This window comes from Bidens hawaiensis, unplaced genomic scaffold, assembly GCF_021521415.1.
Source record: "Bidens hawaiensis isolate Kalapana, Puna unplaced genomic scaffold, B.hawaiensis_p1.1 tig00007737_1, whole genome shotgun sequence".
NCBI classification, from domain to species: domain Eukaryota; kingdom Viridiplantae; phylum Streptophyta; class Magnoliopsida; order Asterales; family Asteraceae; genus Bidens; species Bidens hawaiensis.
Window position 1 is genome coordinate 902,152 of NW_027491536.1, and position 24,042 is coordinate 926,193.

Genomic DNA, 24,042 nt, shown 5'->3' on the forward strand with positions numbered 1-24,042 from the left:
TATAACCTCACAGATATTATAAGGGTCTGGTCCCTAGTTTTCGAATATTAGAAGGGTTCGATTCCCTAACATCACAGATATTATAAGGGTCTGGTCCCTACCATCGCAGATATTATAAGGGTCTGGTCCCTAGTTTCGAATATTAGAAGGGTTCGATTCCCTAACATCACAGATATTATAAGGGTCTGGTCCCTAGTTTTCGAATATTAGTAGGGTTCGATTCCCTCTTCGTTCCATACATTATACCCCGAGTATTTTTAGGGCTCGGTACCCTTTTCGTAACCATACAACTATACATCATACCTCGAGTATTATTAGGGCTCGGTACCCCTTTTCGTAACCATACGACCATACATCATTATTTCCTTCTTTTATTATCTCTCTCACGTTCATACGCATAAGCATTCATATTATACTTACCTTATACATAGCATTACAACCTGACAGTACGTGCAATATCCGAAGATCATTCACGTACCATCAAGCAATCATTCTTACATAACACATATATCACATAGGGCATACACTTATCACTTAGGATAAATGTATTAACAACACATCAAGTATACACACAGCCCCGAAAACATAACAAGAAATGGGGCTAGAAACTCACCTGAACACGGTTACGTTCACCGTTAATCGTAATTCCTTTCTTCAGTTGTGCACGGCTGACTGTATAACAAGTATACGTATCAATTAACTATCACTTCTCATAATGTATGTCTATCTTTATATGACCCACAACGAACGGGGGTCCGGGGGCAGCGCCCCTGGCAGCGGGGTCTAGGGGCGGCAGCCCCTAGCAGGGTCCAAGGGGCAGAGCCCCTGGCTGGGGTCGAGCTGCCAGGTCAGCTTGGAAAATTTTTATTTCCATTAACTGTCTTAACACATTTTTCATTAGATTTTTAGTTTACTTCCTAATCGAACTTGGCTTTAGGCGAAGTTAAACCTTATGCGAACTTAGCTTTAGGCGAAGTTAAACCTTAGGCGAACTTAGCTTTAGGCGAAGTTGTCATCAGGCGAACTTGGCTTTAGGCGAAGTTGTCATCAGGCGAACTTGGCTTTAGGCGAAGTTGTCATCAGGCGAACTTGGCCTCAGGCGAAGTTGTCATCAGACGAACTTAGCTTGCAGGCGAAGTTCATCAGGCGAACTTAGCTTACAGGCGAAGTTTATCGCTTTGAAGGCGAAGTTGCCCAGATGCAGGCGAAGTTGCCCAGACAGCCGCTGTTCGGTTTCTTTCCAGCATTTTGAGCGATTTTAACACCCTTGCTATGGTTCAATATCACCCACTACGCTTCCCGACCATTTTCGGTCGCTTACACACTAAAAAAGCTTGGATCTTTAAACTTCAAAGATCAAGAATCATACCTTTTTGGGCTTGTTTGGATCTCGTTTACTTGCTAGTACACTAATCGCTCTCTCTCGGACCTGCCCGACTCTTCCCTTGGCTCGGCCGGCCGGCGGCGGTATGCGTGTGGTGTGTGTGTGTGTTTTGGGGTGTTAGGGAGTTTGGTGAAAATGAAGATATTTTGGGATTTTGGGGGTATTTATATCCCTGAAATCCCATTCTCATTTAACCCATCTCAATTAATCCACGTCCAAGACCCGCTCCCTACCCGATATTAATTAATTACGCGAAATCACTAAACATAACTTCCTTTATTCATCATTAAAATTTTTAGGATGTTACATGCTCGTGGGGATGAGTTTAGGGACCCGGCACCACAACAGGTAGGAGCACCTCAATCTATACCTGCTGCTCCTGTTGTGTCACCGGAGGAGAACGTGGACCTTGATGCAGAATTTGGTGGTCAAGGCTTCTTTGATATGGATCGGTGGATCCAGAGGAGAACGTTCAGGTCCCTGTTGAACGTGCCTCGACTGTGCATGTTACTAGGGCAGCTACAACGGTGGCTGGCTCAGATTCTGATGATGAAGTGGCAGAGGCGAGAAGGATTATGGTGACTTGAGAAAGACTACATGGGAAAAGAAAGAGAACAGATGATGATGACGAGTCAGACTTTGAGGAAAAGGTACAACAGTTGATAAGAAGGTCAAGAAGGGAACGGATAGGTGCAGGATCAGGAGCCGGTGAAAGCTCTAGGGTGGTACGTTTCACTCCACAAGCACTATCCGGTATGACAATGGTTCCCTCTTCCCTACAGGTTACAAGGCCAAGCGCTACGGGTGTTCCCGTGGTGGCTACCTCGTCTACATTTGGCCTCCCATCCACTACTTTCCAACTTTCGACTCCCGTGATCGTTTCGTTGCCGCCTCCGACCGTTACTCCATCGGAGGTCGTGACACGCTTTATCGAGTCGACTGTTGTGACCACTGCAGGGTTATCAATGACGATACCACCTGCGGTTATGTCTATTTCTACTTCTGAGGTCCCGGTGACATCGGAAATCCCTCCTCAGTACACTCACAATTTATCGCATATGAGGTTCGATTTCGATGCAACCCTATCAGACTCAGAACGAATAGCAGCACTGGAACGGGTCGTGGCAGAGCAGTCAAAGATTAATCTTATCCAGACCCAGGCTATTCAGCGCCTAGTTACAGAGAATCAGATGCAGTCGTCCCTCCTGGTACAACATGGAAAAATCATAGATGCTTTCAAGGAGTTCTTGGCATCTCAGGGGGAGACGAGCTGTAAAGGCGACGAGTTGAGGACGAAGAGAAGAAATGATAGAGACGATGATCCCAATGCGTCGAAAGATGCAGGTGGTGAGCTACCAAGAACTACTCAAGCTCTTGGAACTTCCACAACTCAGGGGGAGTCGACATCTGCAGCTGGTGATGATGTGGTGGTGGTGGACGTAGAGGAGATGGTTAATGACTTGGTTGGTGATGATGATATTCTACCGAGTGATGTGATAGAGAAAATTGGTGAAGAGATTGTGATGGATACAGAGATTGAAGAGGGAGAGATAGTAGAAGAGAATGTGGAGCATGACATTCCAGATGTTGAGAAAGCCGATATGAGTGAACAGATTGGAAGCGATGAGTCTGAATGGGAAGAGCAGCCTAGGTGGAAGGAAGGCTATGCTCAGTGGTTCGTCAAAACGAAGAAACCGGCGGTCCCTACAATGTTTAAGAAGAGTTACAACATTAAAGGCTATGCTGAAGCGAAGAAAGGGATTATTTGCTGGATCTATGATGAGCAGTTGAGGCTCTTCGTGATTAAAAGGTATGACGGTGTTCAGTATTTTAAAAGACTGTTAAGATCGTTTAATACACTGCCGGAATGTGAAGTGAAAGACTTAGCCAGATTGGGGTTAATCAATCGAAGTGACGATAATATGGCTAGAGTTATTGGCAAAATTGTATGGAAAGAGAGTATAAAAGAGAAGAAGTTTGAGTTGTTGAAGCCACAAAAGGGAAAACTTGTTGAAGACAAGGATAGAGGTTTGAGAGCTGATGGAAAGCCTTGGATGATTATGAAGTATAAACCGATCCGGTGTTTGAAAGAAGTACCGATGAAGCTTATGCCCAAGGATGTGCTTAAAGACCTAAAGTGGTGGTTTGTAGATTGTGAGACAGCTGAGGCGGTGATGGAAGACGAGGATGAGCAAGAGGTACTAAGAGTTTACGATCCGATGCATTTGGTAAACTTATCGCAAGCTGATCTGCAGGTGCTCAATGAGAAGAAAATCTTTTATATTCCTGCTTGGAAAGACGAAGCGAGGAAATATCAAAGAGTTGTGTCGGTTTGTGTTAGAGAAGGAGTGCATGCGTGAAGATACAAGGTTGAAGATTACAAGACACGTGTTTGAAGCTAAAGAGATGAAGCTACTGCCAAGGGGGAGTCTGTTGGTGCATGATGTCAGTAGTTCAGTGTCTAGTGTCTGTAATCGCGTTTGTAATATTTTATGTTTTGTATAAGCGAAGTTGCTAACAAGTTCGCTGATATGGGCGAACTTGTTAGTCAAGCGAAGTTAGTGACAACTTCGCCTGAACATGCCAGGCGAAGTTGTCATGATTATATAAGCCATCTGTTACGGCTTATTATTCATTAATTCAGTTTTACAGTTTTCGTGTATTCGAGTCAGAGAGAGTCTGTAATCAAGTGATCTTCGTATCACGTGTTTAAGGTTGGTATACAACGTGTTTGATTATCGTGTGTTAATTGTATTGTTTTCTATACTCGTAACGTCTTACGTAGGGATTCCGCACCTGCTTAGTACGTGATATCTCGTGTAGATCCGGCTGGGAACCTACAACCCCACTGGTTTCGTAATTTTTAGAGAAGTTTTGATTACCCAAACGTGAAAAATAAAACCGAAGGTCAAATCTGTTTTTGACTGACAGATTTTAGGTCCAGTTCTAAAGAGCATAACTCTCTTGTTTTTGAAGTTTTAGACTTCATTCCTCTTTCTAATGAACATTTTAAGTGTCTAGAATATTTCCCAATTGGCCTTGTATGCAAATCCTGAGTAGTCAATTTTTGAGAAATTTTGACATTTACAAACTCTGAACAGTAAGTTTTAGATACCTTTGATAATTAGCATTTTAGTTGAAAACCTTATGCATACTTTAAAAATTTGAGAAAAATATATAAACACCTAGAGATGTTGAAGTTTCTGTGAAAATATTTTCATAATTTATTTCAATTGTTTTGTTGATAAATAAATCTATATTTACAAACTCAAATCTGACCAAAAAACTCAGATTTCTACATATCAACAAATCATCACTTTTTACACCATTTTTATCTAGAAATTGACTTGTAACTCACATGGAAACCTTAGGGATCTTGTATAACATTGACTTGTAACTCACATGGAAACTTGGATGTTCAATTTCATCCAAAATAACATATATATTGATGTAAACATTGGCAATTAAACAACATTCAGCAAGTCAGTGAATAAAGTAGCCTGTAATCATTTTTCTTGCTTTCATGATCACTTTGTTGCTAATATTTGGATTATATTTTGGAGCTATTTGCTTTTCTTGAATTTTCTTATATTTTTATGTGTAGATGGCAAGATCACCTTCCAGACAAAGAATAGTTGCCATAGGTGCATTTTATGTCATTTATGTTACGATTCGTTGGTGGATGTTGTGTACTTATCATTTTCGTCGGTCGATTGAGTTAATGACTTTACGTACAAAATATTTAATGAGTTACCATAATAGGCGTGAAAACATGGTGAGGATGGTTTATGAAAGTGATGTTACGAGTGTTGTTAACATAAGAATGAATATACATGCATTTACAACACTTTGTGATATGCTAGAAACTAGAGGGGGACTAAAGAATAGTAAAAACATGCTAGTCGATGAGCAAGTTGCTATGTTTTTACATACCCTTGCTCATAATGCAAAGAATAAGATACTAGTCAACAGATTTCATCGGTCCGGGGAAACTGTAAGTCGGTATTTCAAGTTAGTCTTAAATGCTATATGTCGATTACACAAAGAACTCTACAAGTCACCCGTGCCAGTGCCAGATAATGAAACTGATGAAAGATGGAAATGGTTTAAGGTTAGTCAAACACATTTTTTATTAAAGATATTTTTTGCTAACATAAATTAGTAAGTAATGTTTTCTTTTAACTCAGGGTTGCTTAGGAGCATTAGATGGAACATACATTAAAATTAAAGTCCCTGCTATTGATAGAAAACCTTATAGGACAAGAAAAGGGCAGATTTGTATTAACGTACTCGGAGTATGTACGAGAGACCTTTTATTTACGTATGTCTTAGCGGGATGGGAGGGTTCTGCAGCTGATAGTAGAGTTTTGCGTGATGCAATCAGTAGACCCAATGGTCTTAAAATAACTCCGGGTATGTGATAGACAATTTTCAAAGAATATACATAGATTTAAGTATGATAATTAACATAGAGTTTATGGTTAATTGGAGGAACATACTACCTTTGTGATGTCGGTTATACAAATGGTGAAGGATTTTTAACTCCATATCGAGGTCAACGTTATCATCTTAACGATTGGTCTCGTCCTCCTACGAATGCTAAGGAGTTCTTTAATATGAGACATTCATCGGCCAGGAATGTTATAGAAAGATGTTTCGGAATGATTAAAGATAGATGGGCTATTTTGCGTGATAACTCATATCATCCCATAGAGTCCATGCCACGTATCATCATTGCTTGTTGTTTATTGCACAATTTCATACGAACAACAATGAGTGAAGACCCTCTTGATAACGAAATCCCAGTAAATCACACACAACCTGCAAATGACCATGACAATGTTATTTCTATGATCGAGCCCTCACAAGAATGGACCGATCGTAGAGACCTTCTTGCTAATGAAATGTTTAATAGTTGGACTGCGATGCGTGCGCAGCGTGCCAACAATGTTTCTTAATTATGTTTGACAAATATGTATTTTTTATTTGTAGAACCAAGGATGTTTCTTATTAATGTTTATTTATGCACTTTATTTGTTTCTTATTAATGTTTCTTGTTATATTTGTATTTGTAGTTACATGAATTATGATTTTTAATTGTATAATTATGCATTTGTACGTAGACATGGCAGATTCAAATATAGTGAGAGGAGTTACTCGGAGCAAGCATACCTGGACAAATGATGAAGATGCAAAGCTAATTGATGCATTAATGGAGATACATGCATCCGGAAAGTATGCTGGTGCTGACAATGGATTCAAACCAGGTTATTTAAATGGTGTTCAACAATTGCTAGATGTAAGTCTTCCTAACTCTGGCCTCAAAGCAGAACCACATATAAAGTCTAGGATGAAGACATGGAAGACACACTTTAGCATTGTATATGATATGGTGCATACAAGTGGGTTTGGTTGGGATGAACAAAAATGTTGTATTATTGCCGATGATAGTGTTTGGAATGAATACGTGAAGGTATATTCTAAAAAATATATTTTTTAGATTTTAAAATTTTAGTCTAATTTATTTGTAATTGTCTTGTAGTCTCACAAAGGTGCTGTGAATTTTCGTGACAAGTCATTTCCTTTCTATGACAAATTGTGTACCATATTCGGTAAGGATAGAGCTACTGGTAGTAAAGCAGTTGACCTTGGAGAAGAAGATGTTGTTCAAAAGACGCAAAAAAGCTCACCTGTTGATATTGAAGACTTTGATTTTGTTGATGAAGCCGTTCCAAATGTTGATAGATCTGAAGAACAAACAGGAAGTGTAACAAGCAAGCGCAAGAGAGGTAGAAGCACGGATGCAGATGAGATATATCGAGAGTCTTGCAAAGATATCAAGGAAGTTTTGCTTCGATTTGGGGAGATGGTGGGTGAACAACTTAGTAAAGAAGGTATGGAGGCTCGTGAAATCTATGAAAAGGTTAGTGATGAGTTGAAAGCTTTACCAGGTATCACTACGAAAAAACGGTTCAAAGCAGCTCATTTGATTGGTAAAGATGTGGATCTAGGACGTTCTTTTCTTGCGTTGACAATAGAAGAGAAAATTGAGATGGTCGAGTTGTATACCGATGGTTCAATGGGATAGTTGTGTATGGTTGAAGTATGTTTTGTATGTGAATTGGTTTTAACTATGGTTGATGTTTTTTGCTTAAAAACTATGTTTTGTATGTGAATTGGTTTGATCAATGCATATTTTGGTTGGAATTTATGCATCTTTTTATATGTTTTTTTATTTTTTAATAAATATTTGTTATGAAAAAAATACTTGTGCTAATGATAAAGTTGATATAATTCTCTGTTTATTTCCTATGTACCAAACAAGAGAAATGATTCTCAGCTATATTTCTCTACTGAAATCTCTGTACTACCAAACAGAACAGTCAATTCTCATTCTCCAGACCAACTCCCTTTCTCTGCAATTCCATTTCTCTACAATTTCATTCTCTGTACCAAACACCCCTTGGTTCTTTGATTCTTCCATAAAATAAATAAATTGTTATCCATTTCTCAACTACTATCCGTTGCTTTCATCTTCATCCTATAATAATATTATATATATATATATATATATATATTATTGTATATATCCCATGTATATACATACATCTTACCCACAAAACCCTAACATTTTCATTTCCGCTTTTATTATTATTATTATTATTATTATTATTATTATTATTATTATTATTATTATTATTATTATTATTATTACATCACCAGATTCTTTCTTTGCTTTGCCTTGTTAATAAATAAAACATCTATATATCTATTTGTTTCTTTGTTCTTGTCGTGTTTGATTTCAATACGTTGTTTTATGTTAGGGAACAACACAAGGTTTCTATTATGTTTTCTGTTTGATTCATTATTGGATTCTTATTATTATTTTGGTGATGAGGAAGATTGATCAGAAGCAAAGAAACGTTGGTATTAATAATAATAATAATAATAATAATAATCATAGTAATAATATTAATGGAATTATACCGAGTTCGATTCGTTCATTTTCAAGTTATTTGAGGATTGTGTCATCGGGTGCATCCACGGTTGCATCGACTGTTCGGTCGTCTGCGTCGTCTGCGATTGTGGACCGGGATTCGGATTCCGGTCATGATCAGGTTAGTTAGTTAATTTGTTAGAATTTGGAAAGGATCTTTGTTTAGTTAGGTGTATGAATCTTGATGAATGTGTAAGATTAGGAAAACGGGTCGGGTCGGGTAATGGGTCAAACGGGTTTTGGGCAAAATGGGTTCGGGTCTAACATGTATGTTTTAAGAAGTATTAATTTGGTTCGGGTCAAAATAAACTGTTTTTAAAAGTATTAATTTGGTTCGGGTCAGAATAAACCGTCTTTAAAAGTATTAATCTGGTTCGGGTCAGAATAAACCGTCTTTAAAAGTATTAATCTGGTTCGGGTCAAAATAAACCGTCTTTAAAAGTATTAATTTGGTTCGGGTCAAAATAAACCGTCTATAAAAGTATTAATTTGGTTCGGGTCAAAATAACCCATCTTTAAAAGTATTAATTTGGTTCGGGTCAAACATGCCCTAAAAAAAGATAATAATTTGGTTTCGGTCAAAATAATCCGTTTCAAAAAGTATTAATATGGTTCGGGTCAAAATGGGTTCCGACTTCCGATAAAAGTGGGAACGGGTTGAAATGAAAAAAACATTCAACCCTGCATTGTTGCGAGTGGCATTGACCCATTTCAATACATTTTAATTTAGCAAGTTTTATAAGAGTAACTCGTTTTGACTCGTTGGATAATTTGACTAGACCAAAGTTGACCCGTTTGTATAATTTGAATTGAAGCAGTTAGACCCAAATGCACAAATATTTACCCAAATTTAACTTGCATAAATAAGTTCAACCAAATGGACCCGTTTGTAAAAATATTGACCCGGTGTATAATATGAACTTAAGCGGTTGGACCCATATGCACTAACATGTACCTAGATAGACCCATTGTATAATTTAAATTGAAACAAATGAACCCGTACGTAAAAATATTTACCCAAATTGACCCGTTAGTCGTTTTGTGTTTTTTAACAACAGGTGCTATGGGCCGGGTTTGACAAGCTGGAATGTGAAGACGGTACCTCACACCGTGCTTTATTACTCGGGTATCAACACGGTTTCCAAGTATGGGATGTCGAACACGCAAACAACGTTCGCAACATAGTCTCACGGTTCGACGGGCCCGTTTCTTTTATGCAAATACTCCCAAAACCAAATGATCACCCTCTGCTGGTACTTTGTGGCGGGCCCACCGTTTCTAGCGACAGTAACATAAAAAATAATAATAATGATAACATAAACATTGGGTATATGCCAACAGTCGTATGGTTCTACTCGTTTAAATCCCGATCATATATAAAAGAACTGAAGTTCAGATCAGTTGTTTACTCGGTACGATGCAGTTCCCGCGTTGTTGCGGTTTTACAAGCTGCACAAATACATTGTTTTGATGCTGCAACATTGGAACGGGAGTACACGATTCTTACTAACCCTGTAGCAACAAGCTCGTCGCGGTTCGAGAGTATCGGGCTGGGCCCGCTTGCGATGGGCCCGAGATGGATGGCTTACAGTGGTAGCATGGTGGCATCACCAAACACGTGTGTCAGCCCGCAACATCTTACGGGCCCGAAAAGTTTGACTTCGGGCTTAAACGGAAGCATTGTTGCACATTATGCGAAACAGTCGAGTAAGCAGCTAGCTGTCGGGATTGTTACACTCGGCGATATCGGGTATAAGAAGCTTTCTAGATATTATTTACCCGACGGGAATATTTCGCAGCAAGTAAATGACACGGGCCGGTTACCTGATACTGAGAATGTCGGAATGGTATATGTTCAATTCGACAGAAATTTACCATTTTACCCTTGTCTTTGATTTGATGAAGATCAAGAAGTTAATAAAATGTTTTTTTTTGTCAGGTGATTGTGAGAGACGTTGTGAGCAAATCGGTTATCGCGCAATTTAAGGCGCACGATAGTCCGATCGCATCGTTATGTTTCGACCCGAGTGGTATTTTATTAGTAACGGCTTCGGTTCACGGTCATAGTTTTAATGTTTTCCGTATCGGACCGGGGCCCGCTAACGGCGCGTCGTATACGCATCTTTACAGGCTTCAACGCGGGTTTACAAACGCTGTTATACAGGACATAAGTTTTAGTTTTGACAGCCGTTGGATCACGATAAGTTCTTCGCGGGGAACGAGTCATCTTTTTGCTATTTCTTCAACCGGAGGCCCGGTTAATATGCAATCCGGTGAAGAATGCGCGTACGATGCTGCCAGTAAGCCGCCAGTTACACTCTCGGCTGTTGGCCGAATACGAAGTGGAAACAGCGTGTGGAGAAACATGGTCAACGGGTCGGCGGTTATTGCATCTACTTTTCATAAATGCAAGGGTAAAAATGACCCGGATTTAGATTCGGATCCCGCATATATGCTCATTTTTTCGTCTTCTGGCTCGGTGATACAGTATGCATTGCGGGTATCATCTGAAGTGGATAGCGTATATGAATCGTCACCGGATAATAGTTTAAAGTTGAGGGTTGACCCGATTCAGAAGTGGAATATTTTTAATAAACAGAACCGAAGGGAACGAGAACGGGAAGAAAATATTGACATTTATGGCGAGAATGTGCATATAGATCATAGAAAAGTGTTTCCCGAAAAAAACGATTGTTTTGAAGGTGCGAGTAAAATCAAGAAAGAAAGTGTTAATGTTGAGGAAAAAAACCATGTTTATATTTCTGAAGCGGAGTTACAGATGCACGCGTTGCAGACGCCGTTATGGGCAAAACCGCAGGTGCAGATCATTTCATTAATATTATATAGGATTAGGATCATGTGAGAACCATATTGGATCACACAAAAGATTTTTTTTATGAAAAATAAAAAAATATATAAAACAAAAGGAAAACGAAAATAAAAAAGTTAAAAAATCAAAAAAATTTATTTTTCATCTCGGTTTCATAAAAAAATAAAAAAAAAACGGTTTAGCAAAATTATACATATATGTATAATACGTATTTTTTATTTTTGTACAAGTTATTTTTTATACACATTTGTACAATTAAGATAAATGATAATGTACAAATGTGTATATTATGTAAATTGAGATTAAATAAAAATATACATATGTGTATAATTAAGGTTTTTTTTTTTTGAAACTGGGATGAAAAATAAACTTTTTTGGTTTTTTTACTTTAAAACTTTCGGTTTTTTTGTTTTATAATTTTTTTAAGGGGTTATTAATTTTTATTTCTGAATTTGTTGTATTTTTGCAGATTTGTTTTCAGTCTTTAACGATAGATGATGATATTATTAACGTGTCGGAGATAGAGAATATTCCAACTCGCACGGTCGAAGTTAAATCTCGATATTTGATTCCTGCGGTTGATTATCTTCGAGAACCGAAAGTTCAAACCACAAGGTAAATAATTTATCATTTTTTATGATTAAAATGATTTAAAGAGTTTTTCAACTTTTAATGTTTTATGCATTTTAAATAACGCGTTATATTCAGCGTTCCCGCTTTAGATGAACACGAGAAGTTTGTTACACACGAGCCCAGCATGGAAACCGAGGGTGGACTTGAGAAGGGCGATGAAGAAACGGGGGAGGATGATGGCGTTGTAAATAGTGACAACTGTCTAGTATCTCACACTCGACCGGAGACTGTAGATAATATACAACACTCGGTGAGTGAGACCCGTTCGGAGCTTGTAAATAGTGACATAGGTCAGAAACTCGAGAACCACTTTGAAGATCAAGGTGCTGAGTTCGATTAAAGGTAAGGTTTTTGTTAAGCTCTAGCAAGTCACAAGGCCGGCCCGACACCCCGATAGGCCCGTATATTATTTATTTTATTTTTTAAATTATATATATATATATTTTAGAAATAATATGTATTCTTAATGCTTAAACAAAATTTTTTTCGCGTTCTGCTGAAAAGTTTTCACGATTCTCGGAGACGGCCCTGGCAAGTCATTGTTATAACTTATAAGCCCTTTTAGGTTACGGATCAAAACTGGTTTGTGCTCATATGAGTCGAACGGGTGGATCAGGTAACGAGTTATAACTGATAACGGGGTAATTTAAGACGGATCAAAGCAAGTGGGTCGGTTTGGGTAAATGGTAAAAAGTTAAGTTGAGTCAAAATGTGTTTGGGTTGACCATTAAATATATATTTTTTATTTTTTTATACATATTAATATATTAATCTTTTTTTAAGGCAAACATGTTCGAGTTTGTGACAGAGCAGTTTATAAGATATAACATGGTATTATGTCATGAGCTTGTGTTTTACGACGGATTGCAAGGCCAGCTATGAGGTAGGGCCAGGTGGCCGACCTACCTGATAGGCCCTATTTTTTTTTTTAAGTTATATATTTTTTTTTGAAAAAAAATTATGTATTCTTTATGTTTAAACCCAATTTTTTAAATTACTCAACTAATTTAAGGCCCAATTTTTTTCCGCCTTCGGCCCAAAATTTTTCACGATTCTCGTAGACGGCCCTGGCGAATTGCCATCCGTATAAGTTAATACGAAAAAATGTGATGTCATGTATGCTTGTTTTTTGCGAGACTCGAATGAACATAATGTTGATGATAAAATTTATGTTTTGTGTTTATTTTGTAGGCACAAAGTTTACAATTTATATGATGGATTAGGTTTCTAATGTAAAGAACAGTGGAAGAGCTTCTTACATGAACTTGTGGATTGTGTTGTTTTCATGACTTGTGTAAATAACCTCTAAATGATCAGTTGTAACATGTTTACATCATCATATTCATTTTCATTTACTTATTTTAGTGGTGTTTCTTGTCTTGAAAGCTTAATACAACCATTTACAAATGCATGTTTAAGTCGAGGCAAGGAAGACTTTAAGAAAAGAGAAACAAAGTCAAATTTTGTCATGTGTTAAGAAAATTTGCGACTAGAAAGTGACATATGTCGTGCTGTGAACTTGTGATAAGTTGATAATATTGTACAATACCAGTTACCTGATTAAGTGAATCTTTTTTATTGTGTTTGGATTCTGTGACCAATAAAAATATATTCATGATCTCCAACTTCCAACCATGTATTGTTTACATGAGAATATGAAATTAGTTTACATAGATGTCTAATATCCACGTGTTAAAACAAGAATACAGATTTCTAGATACGTGAAATTAAGATGTGATATTTGTTAGTCATAACGGTAAAGATTTAATGAGCAAAATCTATATTCTCTTATTGATATGAGATAAACCCTACTTATAGCTATGTTATTTGTGGGACTTTACTGGGTATGATTGATTGATTGATTGACTGATTGATTGATATGCGATAAAAAAGTGATATATGAGTCATTTCACATTTTCACTAATAATGAGAAATTAAGCGGGTATTTCATGTAATAAAGTAGGATACGTGAGTTGAAGTAAGAGAATATATTAGTATTGTATAACACCAATAATGGTGATTTCTTTGTGACATAACTACATAGATATATGATCCAAGTACATAAAAAAATTATATAAATGATATTATAATTTTCCAACATTGTTTTAATTGCAAATTCATTTGTTTTAAGAAATAAAAATGTTTAATTAATATTCTTAACATAAAGTCTTAAAAGACATGATATATTAAAAAGAAGCAACCAAAAGCATCACGTGACCTTAAAACCTTATCAATCAACGTGACGTACAAGGAAACCAAACATGTTTGATACTTGATAGGTTGTTACGTTAATAGTTATCCTTAGACATGCAATTATAAATTAAAACATTTTTATCTCCATTAATTAAAAGCTTTGGGAGCAAAATTTGATGTATATAGAAAACTAGAAATGATTTAGTTTTTAATTGGAAGTCAGCTAATCTAGATAGGGTTTTGAAGGAAATAAAAGTGGATGGTTTTCATGGATTTGGATATTCTGGAATAGGTCGAGAATGTTTGTAGTTTCTGGGAGGATTTGTTAATGGTTAGGTTTCAAAATGTAGTTATGTCGTCCCGTTTATGCTTTGATGGTTGCTCGGGTCAGGTGTTGCGGGTTTAGTTTCTTGCTGGACTTGGTTTTTTAATAAAACTATTACACTGCATTCTTGAGTTTTTTATTTAAGGGATTAGAAAATAAAAGATAGGAAAATTTTTCCTTATTCATTCTTGAGTTTTTTCATTAAAAGAAAGGAAAGAGAATGGAAGGAAATGTTAAGCCTTTTTTCATTCAAAACTTCCCTGCCAAATATGGCCGGATTGTGAAGGAAAGTTTATATCTCATTATCATATTACCAATTTACCATATCTCAATTCTCTTTTCCATATTGCTATGGGGACATAATTGTAAAATTACAATTTTTTTCCTATATTTTCTTTCCAATCTAACTCAAGAATGTAATAAACACTTTCTTTTCTTTTCCAACTCAAGAATGTCTTTTAAGTATATAATTTCTTTTCTTTTCTTCCTCTATTCAATCTTATCATTTCTTTTCCTTGTATTTTAAACCCGAAAATGCAGTGTTAGTTAGTCGTTAGATAAAACAATAATTTACAAATAGTTTAGCTTTGAGTATAAGTATCCTTCTATTCATCTTTTTGATTATTTTAGTTTTTTTATTCCTTTATTTTATTTATTTTTTGTTTTTTTAATTTAAGTCAAATATTAACTTAATCAATTAACCAAACACATTATAATTTTAGGGATTTATCTTTTATTTCTTACCCGTCGTAGCGCGCAGGTTTGGCCGTCACATACTAAAAAAAACGTTTCAATACAATTTTGGTTATGTTATGACTATAACTTTTTGTGCTCTCTTTCCCTTGCTTTAACGAGTACATCTGAACCAAAGAACCTTACACTCCTCTCAACGTGCGGCTATTTTATCGCTAGTTTTAAGAATAACAAAACCATTTATTAATATAAAAGAATCAATGCTATAAGTTGTATAACATCTTAATATAATATAATAAGTTTTTTATTTTATAAATGCCTAACTCTATAAAATATTTTATATATCACCATTATATATCCAAACAAAACAAAAAAAAGATGTTTAGGATAAAAAAAATATATATAATAAAACAAATCATGTTTGTAAATTACAAAAATACCCTCAGTTTAGGATATCTATTTGGTGGCTAGTAACTAACTCCAACCAATATTCCATCCAAGTATCCAACACATAACAAAACACATAACACTCTTATCAACTCTTACACTCACTACAACCATGGCTCCAACAGCAAACTTGCACCAAATTTTCACCACTTTTCCGGTCACTCCGAAGCTTTCAGGCGACAGGGTGTCCCGAACTGATGTAGCGGCTGCCTGTTTGACCGGAAACAAGGCGAACGAAACCCGAACTGACTCATTAAAACCAACTAGAAGACTAGCATTAGGCCTTGGCACCATTGGTTTGTTTATCAATTCTAATGTTGCGGTTTCTCTAGCCGAAGACAACGGGTTCTGGCTCACCGGACCCATCCCGATACCACGGGCTGCTAATAGTAATTCTCTAGCATCCCCCTCTTGATACATTTGATTTTGACTTTTTAAGGTCAAAATTGTTATTTTTTATTCTTAATTATTAAGCAATGTAATGTAAAATAGTAACAAATATTTTTTTGGTTGATGCTAATTAGTATGTAGTTTAATTAACCATCAAGAAATTTTATATCGGTTAACGAATTGGAACGAATTTCGAGTTAGAATATCTTTAGGTTTGACTTTCCAAGTGATGGTCAATCTTATCATCTTATGTTTTGTCATTGACTCATTGTAGTGATTGACAATGTGGAAACGGGTACACGGTCGTTTCTAAAAACGGGTGTGTATATAGCGGATATCGGGACGAAAGGAAGACAATTTCGACTAAAGAAGTACGCGTTTGACCTTCTTGCATTGGGAGACTTAATAGGGAAAGATGCATGGAACTATGTTAGAAAGTATTTAAGACTAAAGTCAACATTCATGTATTTTGACTTTGACAAAGTCATCTCGGCTGCCACACCCGACGATAAGCCACCGCTCCTTGATCTCGCTAATAGATTGTTCAATACCGTCGAAAAGGTATATATCAGGGGTGGCAAATGTGACCCATTGGGTTGAATGAGTTGTATTAAAATGTATATAATGGGTCAGAAATCAGAATGGGTTAAACTAAGAAAAGAAAATAATTGAAAAAAACGGGTTGATATTTCTTGAAGTTTTTTTTTTAATCGAGAAAACGGAGTAAACTTTTTCGTAATTTTACTTTTTTAGTTTTTGATTTATATTTCGAGTTAAGATTTTTTTATTATTTTTTTTTTTTTTGAATTTTTTAAAGAGTGGTTTTTGAAATGGGTCAAAATGGGTTGAGATTTCAAAAACCCTCATTAAAAAATTAAAAAAAAAATTATAACTTGAAATATAAATCAAAAACTAAAAAAGTAAAAATACTAAAAAGTTTTTTCCGTTTTTCTCGTTCCATAAAAAAATAAAAAACTCGAGAAATGTCAACCCGTTTTGATCCGCTTCAATCATTTTCTTTTTTTAGTTTGACTCATTCTGACTCATTATATACATTTTAATGCAACCCATTCAACCATGGGTCATATTTGCCACCCCTAGTATATATAATAAAATGAAATTTTAGCATATAAGGTTATAAAAATTGGTTAAAAATGTATTTGGTCTGTGATATGTTTGTGGTTGGTTTGTAGCTAGAAGATGCGGTGAAACAACAAGATCTTCCTCAAACGGAGTCGTTGTATAAGGACACGACGGTTATTCTTCAAGAAGTTATGACTAGAATGGCTTGAATTTGGAGTTGAATGATTTTAAATGAACTTTTGTATACTGGTTTATATGAATAATATGAATTCACCATTTGTTTTGTGTACCTATGAATCTTCGAAACTTGTAATTACTCGTCGATATTCATATATAATTGTTGATAAAATGTATGTTTTAGAAAGTTTAGTACGTGCGAACTTAGAGCATCTCTAACGGATGCATGTGGTACCTGCCCGTAGGCCTGTAAATGAACCAAATGTTCGGTGAACTGTTCAGCGGAAAGTTTGTTTATGTTCGTTTATTTAATAAATGACAAACATGAACAATAAAATTGTTTTCGCTTAATTAAACGAATGAACATGAACGCATGTTTTGTTTGTTCATTTATGTTTGTGAACGTTCGTTTATGTTTGTTCATTTATGTATGTTCGTTTACATATTAATAGAAAATAATTAAATATTATTTTGAAGAGTCATCTAGTTAATGGTGTTATATTGCTCATTTGTGTTCATTTACGTTCGTTTATGTTCGTGAACTATTCGTTTAGAAGTTAAACAAATGAACATAAACGAACACGAACATGTTCATTTTTTAAATAAACGAGCACAAACACAAAATATGTTATAGCAAAAAATGACCACTTCACCCATATAATCCGTTGTAAAACGGCAAACAAACTCAACATCTGCATGAATAATTTGATACTAGCTTTTGTTGTCGTCGGTTAAAAAAAATGTGGAGATGCGGGGCATCGATCCCCGTACCTCTCGCATGCTAAGCGAGCGCTCTACCATCTAAGCTACATCCCCTTTGATGTCTTATAAAATTACAAATGACTTATAACTACTGCTTATAATATTAGTAGTAGTACACTAGTACCAAGTACCAAGTGAATGTTTTTCTTACTAGTTTAGTATCTTGTTCAAGCTATTAGAACATCATACTGACTACTGATATCAATTTCTTCTAGGGGATTTGGTTTTTGTTTGTTTTGTTCATTCACGAAAGAGATATTAGGCAAACTTGATGTTTGGTGCGGTAATGATCAATTACATGAATTACATTGTATCAAGCTCTCGGTTTCAAAGATTATTAAAGAGATCAATTAGGGTTTGTTTACATGGATCTTTACATATCGATGATAGTCCAGCCGAAACAAATACTTTTCGACTAGCAGGGTCCATTGTCTGGATTACTAGGCATTAGACCAAGTCCTAGTGAGTGTGACACAAAGTATGGCTCCAACAAGACATTACCCAAGCCACGCCCTGTGCGAGGCATTGTGTCGGAGAAAGCAAGTCGTGGACTCGTGGGCAACACTGAAATGGATTATGAACATTAAATACATGAAATACTATTGCATACTATTTCATCACTATAAAAGTATGATTGTATAAATACAACTCAACAACCAGGCTTACATTCATTCACTCCTTATTTATTTATTATATTTAACAAACGCAACCCCATTTCATCAAGGCTTAGGTAAGTGTGCAAATGAGCCGAGCTGCTCGCGAGCTAATCGAGATCGGCTCGTTAAAAAGCTCGATCGAGCCGAGCTTAATCGAGCCCGAGCCTGAGCTTGAGTCTAGAAATAAGCTCGTTTAACAAACGAGCCCAAGCTCGAGCTTCACTTATTGAGCTCGAGCCGGCTCGCGAGCCTAAACAAGCCTGCCATTTATGTAATTTTTTTAAACTATATATTTAATAATTATTAATTAATATATAAAATGTAATGAAAAATAAATAAAAATAATTAAATAATATATATTATTCTATACATAAAATCATAATAGAAAAAATATATAAAATAATTGATAAATAGTAAACGAGCCAAGCCCAGGCCTGAGCCGAGCTCGAGCTTCAAAATCCATTCACGAGTTAAACCCGAGCTTTGAAAATAGAGCTCAAAATGAACCAAAGCCCTGTATAAGTTAAACAAGCCGAGTTCGAGCATAGTCGGGTCAGGCTCATTTGCATCCCTGGGTTTAGGTGAATTAGGAAAATTGAAAAAAACTATTGTTAAAAATATTATAATAATAATAATAATACGTGACGTAGGAAGGACGTGAAATACCGTTAATTTTGTGAACGTTCGCCGTTGTCATAATAACTAACTACCACCGCATCGTGTTTTTTAGGGCTTTTGTTAACACAATTCGAAGCCCTAATTGTTGACTGGCCAATGACATTATTATTATTATTGTTTCAATTATTCTTAATTAAACCCTCGAGATGATTCAAATTGATGTTTTGAGGAAAAATGGGCGCCAAAATGATGGTGATGATTCTGTTATTGATGACAGTTATTATCATTTTGCATTACTCTTTGTTGGCAGAGGCTTTGAATTCAGATAGTAATCGCCAGCAGCAGCTAGCCGTTGACGATCGAATCGATTGGGAGGAATCGATTGATGATGACACTGTACAACTACTGTGCTTTTGTTCATAGTTCATACTTTGACCAGGTGTTTGTGAAAACACCTGTGTGAGAATACTTACTAAAAAACGAACTGAACGTTCGGCAAACTGCGTTTGTTTAATAAATGAACGAGCACGAACAAAGGTCGTGTTTTTTTAATTGTGTTCATGAACGTTCGATAATGCGTTCGTTTATGTTTGTTTTTTTATGTTTGTTCGTTAAAGGTTTTTTTAATACTTATCAAGACTTTTTTATCTTATCATAATTATTAACTATAAAGCAAAAATATAAATGAGTTTTGTTTGATTAATTTATATGTAAAATTAACATATGAATGTTAGAGAAAATATCAACACAAACTTGATAGCCAAACTGAACTGTTGACACTGGTTAAGCCAAATCAAATAAAACGTTGTTTGTGCACATTTGTGTTGATTCGTTTGTGTCCATGAACAAGTTCATTTCCTTAGTGAACAAACACAAACAAAAAAATTGTTTGGTTAGTTGTTTGTGATCCGTTCACTTGTCCGATAAAAGCTTAACAGGTGAACATGAACAGGGCGTTATACGGTTCGGTTCGTTCACAGCCCTTCAAATATCACTTTAGAATCGCATAATCGCTGCTTTAGCTTAACTTTCATACCAAATCATATAGTTTTGCTTATTTATCAATAGGAATGCTTGAGAACATAACTGAATGAGAACTACTATATGTGAATACTGATTTACATTCACCATTTGCTATGTAATAAATAACATAAAGTCAAATCTTGTGCTCGTTTTCGGTTATTGAGATCTGATGAAATTAACTGGCTGCAGGCGGAATTATTATGGGAAAACTGTGGAGCAGAGTTGGTTTCTTCCATGGAATATTGCCAAGATCTCCAATACTGTGACAGTGACACAACCCTTATAGGAAAGGAAAGATTGTTAAAAGCTATTGATATCGAAGATCCACATGTCAAGAAAACTGTAATAGATTGTTTGAAAGCTAAACAAATCACTTTATCCGAATCCAGAAAAGATAAACTTCCTGAAAAGTGGTACACAGAGTATTTATTACCTTCTTTAAACAAACCTAGTGACGCACCCGAAAGACGCAGGTTGGCTGAAACCGTTAGCCCTGCAACAGTTGCTGTTGTTGTAATCGTTACTGCAGTCGTCACACTTTGCGTTGCTGGCATTTCTTTTTATTGTTATGCTAAGAAAAAAGGTTTGCCTGCCATTAAAAAAGATGAAAAGCCTCTTCCGAAAAAGAAATCTACTAGTGGTAAACTTAAACTTATAAAATGAATGCTGTTTTCATTTTTCAATGATGTGTGTTTCTGATACGGTTAAATTTTACTGGTGTTTTTAAAAAACTGTTAAAACCAAAGAGTAAACACAAGAATAATGAAAATGAATCAAACAGACAGACAGATACGAACGTCTCTTTAGATTCAGGGCTGCAAATGAAGGTGTCTTTGGATCCACATGTAGAACCTCCAACTCCAAAGGTAAAGCAACATACTCTGAAGCCTAGAGCTATAAGGGCAGAATCGTCTTTACACCATGCCAAGAAGACAGAATCTGTTATACGATCTCCAGTTGGAGGGAAAGATTCGGCTCACCAGCTACAGCCTGTCACTGGCGGTTCTCCAGCTTCTTCTCCCGCCGCCGCTCCTCGCTCTCCCGTCACCTCTCCTCCAGCCCTCCCTCTGCCACCACCAGCACCTAAACCGCCACCACCAGCGCCGCCCATGCCTGGAAGGACTTCAGTTGGGGCCCCACCGCCTCCTCGGCTGTCAGGTGCAAGCATGAGACCGCTACGTCATACTGATTCGACCGATGCTTCTAAAACTAAGCTAAAACCGTTCTTTTGGGATAAAGTTTTGGCTAATCCTGATAAACAAATGGTTTGGGATAAAATCAACCAAGGATCATTTCAGTAAGTTATAATATTCTTACCTCTTTAATATTAAGTTAATATAACAAAAAAATTTAATCAATAGGTTCAATGAAGAAACGATTGAAACTTTATTCGGTTATCAAGCACCACATGGAAAGAACAAGGATCATGACACCAAGAACACTCCAGCAAAAGAACCGCAGATGCCTTTCATTCAAGTTATCGATACAAAGAAAGCACAAAACTTATCTATTCTTTTAAAAGCATTAAATGTAACAATTGAAGAAGTTTCTGCTGCACTTATAGAAGGTAACTTTTATAAACTTTAAACCTTTGAATATGTCGTTCTAACTTTTTTATAAAATGTATTCAGGAAACGAACTACCTATAGAAATTGTTCAAACTCTGCTAAAAATGGCACCAACTAGTGAAGAAGAAATGAGATTAAGGGTATATGATGGAGATCTTAGTCGTCTCGGACCAGCTGAAAGATTTTTAAAAAAACTAGTTGAAATACCGTGCGCGTTTAGAAGGCTAGAATCGTTGTTATTCATGTGCACACTTCAAGATGAGGAAGCCAACATAAAAGAATCCTTTGAAACTTTAGAGGTTTGAACTTTTTACATCTAAATCCATAACAGTTTTGACTTTTGTTGAAGTGACAATTTGAAACCATTCACTTCACAGGCTGCTTGTACCGAGCTTAAAAAAAGCCGATTGTTCTCCAAACTACTGGAAGCTGTTTTGAAAACCGGGAACCGGATGAATGTTGGAACATTTCGTGGCAGTGCAACAGCGTTTAAACTGGACATGCTTTTAAAACTCTCGGATGTGAAAGGAATTGATGGAAAAACAACTCTTTTACATTTTGTAGTTCAAGAAATCATGAGGGGTGAAGATACACGAGTGGCCCGAGCAGCCAAAGATGGTGGTAATACAAGTATCCACACCATTAAAACCGAAGATCTTCTTCTGGAACCTTCTAAAGAAGAAGCAGAAGAACATTACTGCAGACTCGGGCTCAAGGTGGTTTCTGGTTTGAGTAGCGAGCTCGAAAATGTGACACAAGCAGCATTTATTGATGCTGATGTGTTAAGTAATTCGGTTACGAAACTTGCAAATGGGCTAGTGAAAGCACAAGAGTCTTTGAACACAGATATGCAGAGTTTGGAAGAGGTTAAAGAACAATCGGAGGATGCAGAAGTTGATGAATTTTGGCTTATTTTATCGACTTTTGTGAAGAGTGTAGAGAAGGATATTTCATGGATGGTTGAAGAAGAGAAGAGAATAATGGCGCTTGTGAAAAGTACAGTGGATTACTTTCATGGAAACGTTGGGAAAGACGAAGGGTTGAGATTGTTTTCGGTTGTTCGTGATTTCTTGATTATTTTAGAAAAGGTGTGTAAAGAGATTGAGGCTGCTCCTATAAAACCACTGAAGAAGAAAGATGGCGTGTCACTCGGGTTACTGGAAAACGATGATTTGCAAACAGGAGTGAAAAAAGATGAGGGTTCAGAGATGGAGGCTTAGATTAACGGTCTGCAATCAGTCCACTGGTTTTATGTAACATAAACCAGGTATGTATGTCATTGTTCAAAACTGGCTTTACGAAATATGATTTAGTAAATATCACGTCAAAGACAATTCATGTTATAAGACACCATTGAACTATTGAAGTTGATAACAGTTGAGAGTATATAGGACAATTTGTAAGTATTTTGTGTACTAAATATATTGATATGCAGAACAATGAAGTCCAAAGCTCTATTTATAGAGCAACTTTCTGATACAAGCTGTTATACCAATGGAGTTAAGTTAAACTTAAACTATCTCAATTAATAAAGATGAGAGTTAATACTCTCTTAACATTTCCCAGCAAGCTTGGATTTGAGATATGTCAACTAAGTAGAAGACAACCGTTATCGTAAGGAAATATAGAAGTTGATGTTTTGTAGCAACATAATGAGCCAAAACCATATCCCAAATTAAATGTTAACCGATCTTAAGATGCTTGGTGCACTTGCAGAAAGTTTTTATATTCTTGAGCCAAAAACCATGTCTCAGATACAAAGTTTTTTATATTCTTTAGCCAAATACCATGTCTCATATACAAAGTTTTTATATTCTTCTAAACTTGGGGTAGTGTTTCTTTTTTTATTCGAGTAGTTTGGATGGAGTTTCAGGCACAATTGTAGTTATATGAAATTCGATCAATTGATCTTCATGTCGTGTTTCCGTCTGACAAACAAAAGCCCTACACTTGTATCTTGTGCTCTTTTATTTTCTGACTATACAACAAACTTATGTTTTTGGTTAATAACTGGCATCAAACGTTGATAGTCAATTGAATATGATCTGTTTTGTAAACATAGGATGCAATTCTTTACTAAATAGTCATATTACAACGCCATGTTAAACCAGCATAGAACAATCAGTTGGCAATAATGCAACATCTAAATCATATCGTTCACTTTCACTTCAGTCAAAATTCGCACCAAAAATGCAAACAACACATCAAGATCATGTTAAAAACCATTCTTAGACCATTTCATTGATTGATTTTAAACTTATAA

At 36.1% G+C, this 24,042-nt stretch overlaps 2 protein-coding genes, 1 non-coding gene and 1 pseudogene across 4 annotated transcripts; 3 read left to right on the top strand and 1 right to left on the bottom strand.

Annotated features, from left to right (window-relative positions):
* The first annotated feature begins 8,073 nt into the window (after positions 1–8,073).
* On the top strand, positions 8,074–13,201 carry LOC143635878 (autophagy-related protein 18f-like). Its single transcript, XM_077103600.1, has 6 exons — positions 8,074–8,502; positions 9,440–10,228; positions 10,321–11,199; positions 11,681–11,826; positions 11,920–12,186; positions 13,036–13,201. The coding sequence occupies exons 1-5, from the start codon at positions 8,278–8,280 to the stop codon at positions 12,182–12,184; spliced, it is 2,304 nt and encodes a 767-aa protein (XP_076959715.1). The 5' UTR covers positions 8,074–8,277; the 3' UTR covers positions 12,185–12,186; positions 13,036–13,201.
* A 2,368-nt stretch (positions 13,202–15,569) lies between these two features.
* On the top strand, positions 15,570–17,184 carry LOC143635838 (photosynthetic NDH subunit of lumenal location 3, chloroplastic-like). The gene is made up of 3 exons (XM_077103573.1): positions 15,570–15,891; positions 16,167–16,453; positions 17,086–17,184. Exons 1-3 carry the CDS (start codon positions 15,615–15,617, stop codon positions 17,182–17,184), a joined length of 663 nt encoding a protein of 220 aa, XP_076959688.1. The 5' UTR covers positions 15,570–15,614.
* A 711-nt stretch (positions 17,185–17,895) lies between these two features.
* On the bottom strand, positions 17,896–17,968 carry TRNAA-AGC (transfer RNA alanine (anticodon AGC)). Its single transcript has one exon. It is a non-coding gene; the product is annotated as a tRNA-Ala (tRNA).
* Positions 17,969–19,407: 1,439 nt separating this feature from the next.
* LOC143635857 (formin-like protein 5) lies at positions 19,408–22,999 on the top strand (annotated as a pseudogene). Its single transcript, XR_013154136.1, has 6 exons — positions 19,408–19,584; positions 20,401–20,857; positions 20,935–21,508; positions 21,573–21,778; positions 21,843–22,078; positions 22,157–22,999. The product of XR_013154136.1 is annotated as a formin-like protein 5 (transcript).
* The last annotated feature ends 1,043 nt before the right edge of the window (positions 23,000–24,042 follow it).

Coding starts and splice junctions, on each gene's coding strand:
- LOC143635838 (XM_077103573.1), top strand. CDS start 15,615: ATGGCTCCAACAGCAAACTTGCACCAAATTTTCACCACTTTTCCGGTC. Junction 15,892..16,166: donor GATACCACGGGCTGCTAATA/GTAATTCTCTAG, acceptor GACTCATTGTAG/TGATTGACAATGTGGAAACG. Junction 16,454..17,085: donor TGTTCAATACCGTCGAAAAG/GTATATATCAGG, acceptor GTTGGTTTGTAG/CTAGAAGATGCGGTGAAACA.
- LOC143635878 (XM_077103600.1), top strand. CDS start 8,278: ATGAGGAAGATTGATCAGAAGCAAAGAAACGTTGGTATTAATAATAAT. Junction 8,503..9,439: donor CGGATTCCGGTCATGATCAG/GTTAGTTAGTTA, acceptor TTTTAACAACAG/GTGCTATGGGCCGGGTTTGA. Junction 11,200..11,680: donor CGTTATGGGCAAAACCGCAG/GTGCAGATCATT, acceptor GTATTTTTGCAG/ATTTGTTTTCAGTCTTTAAC.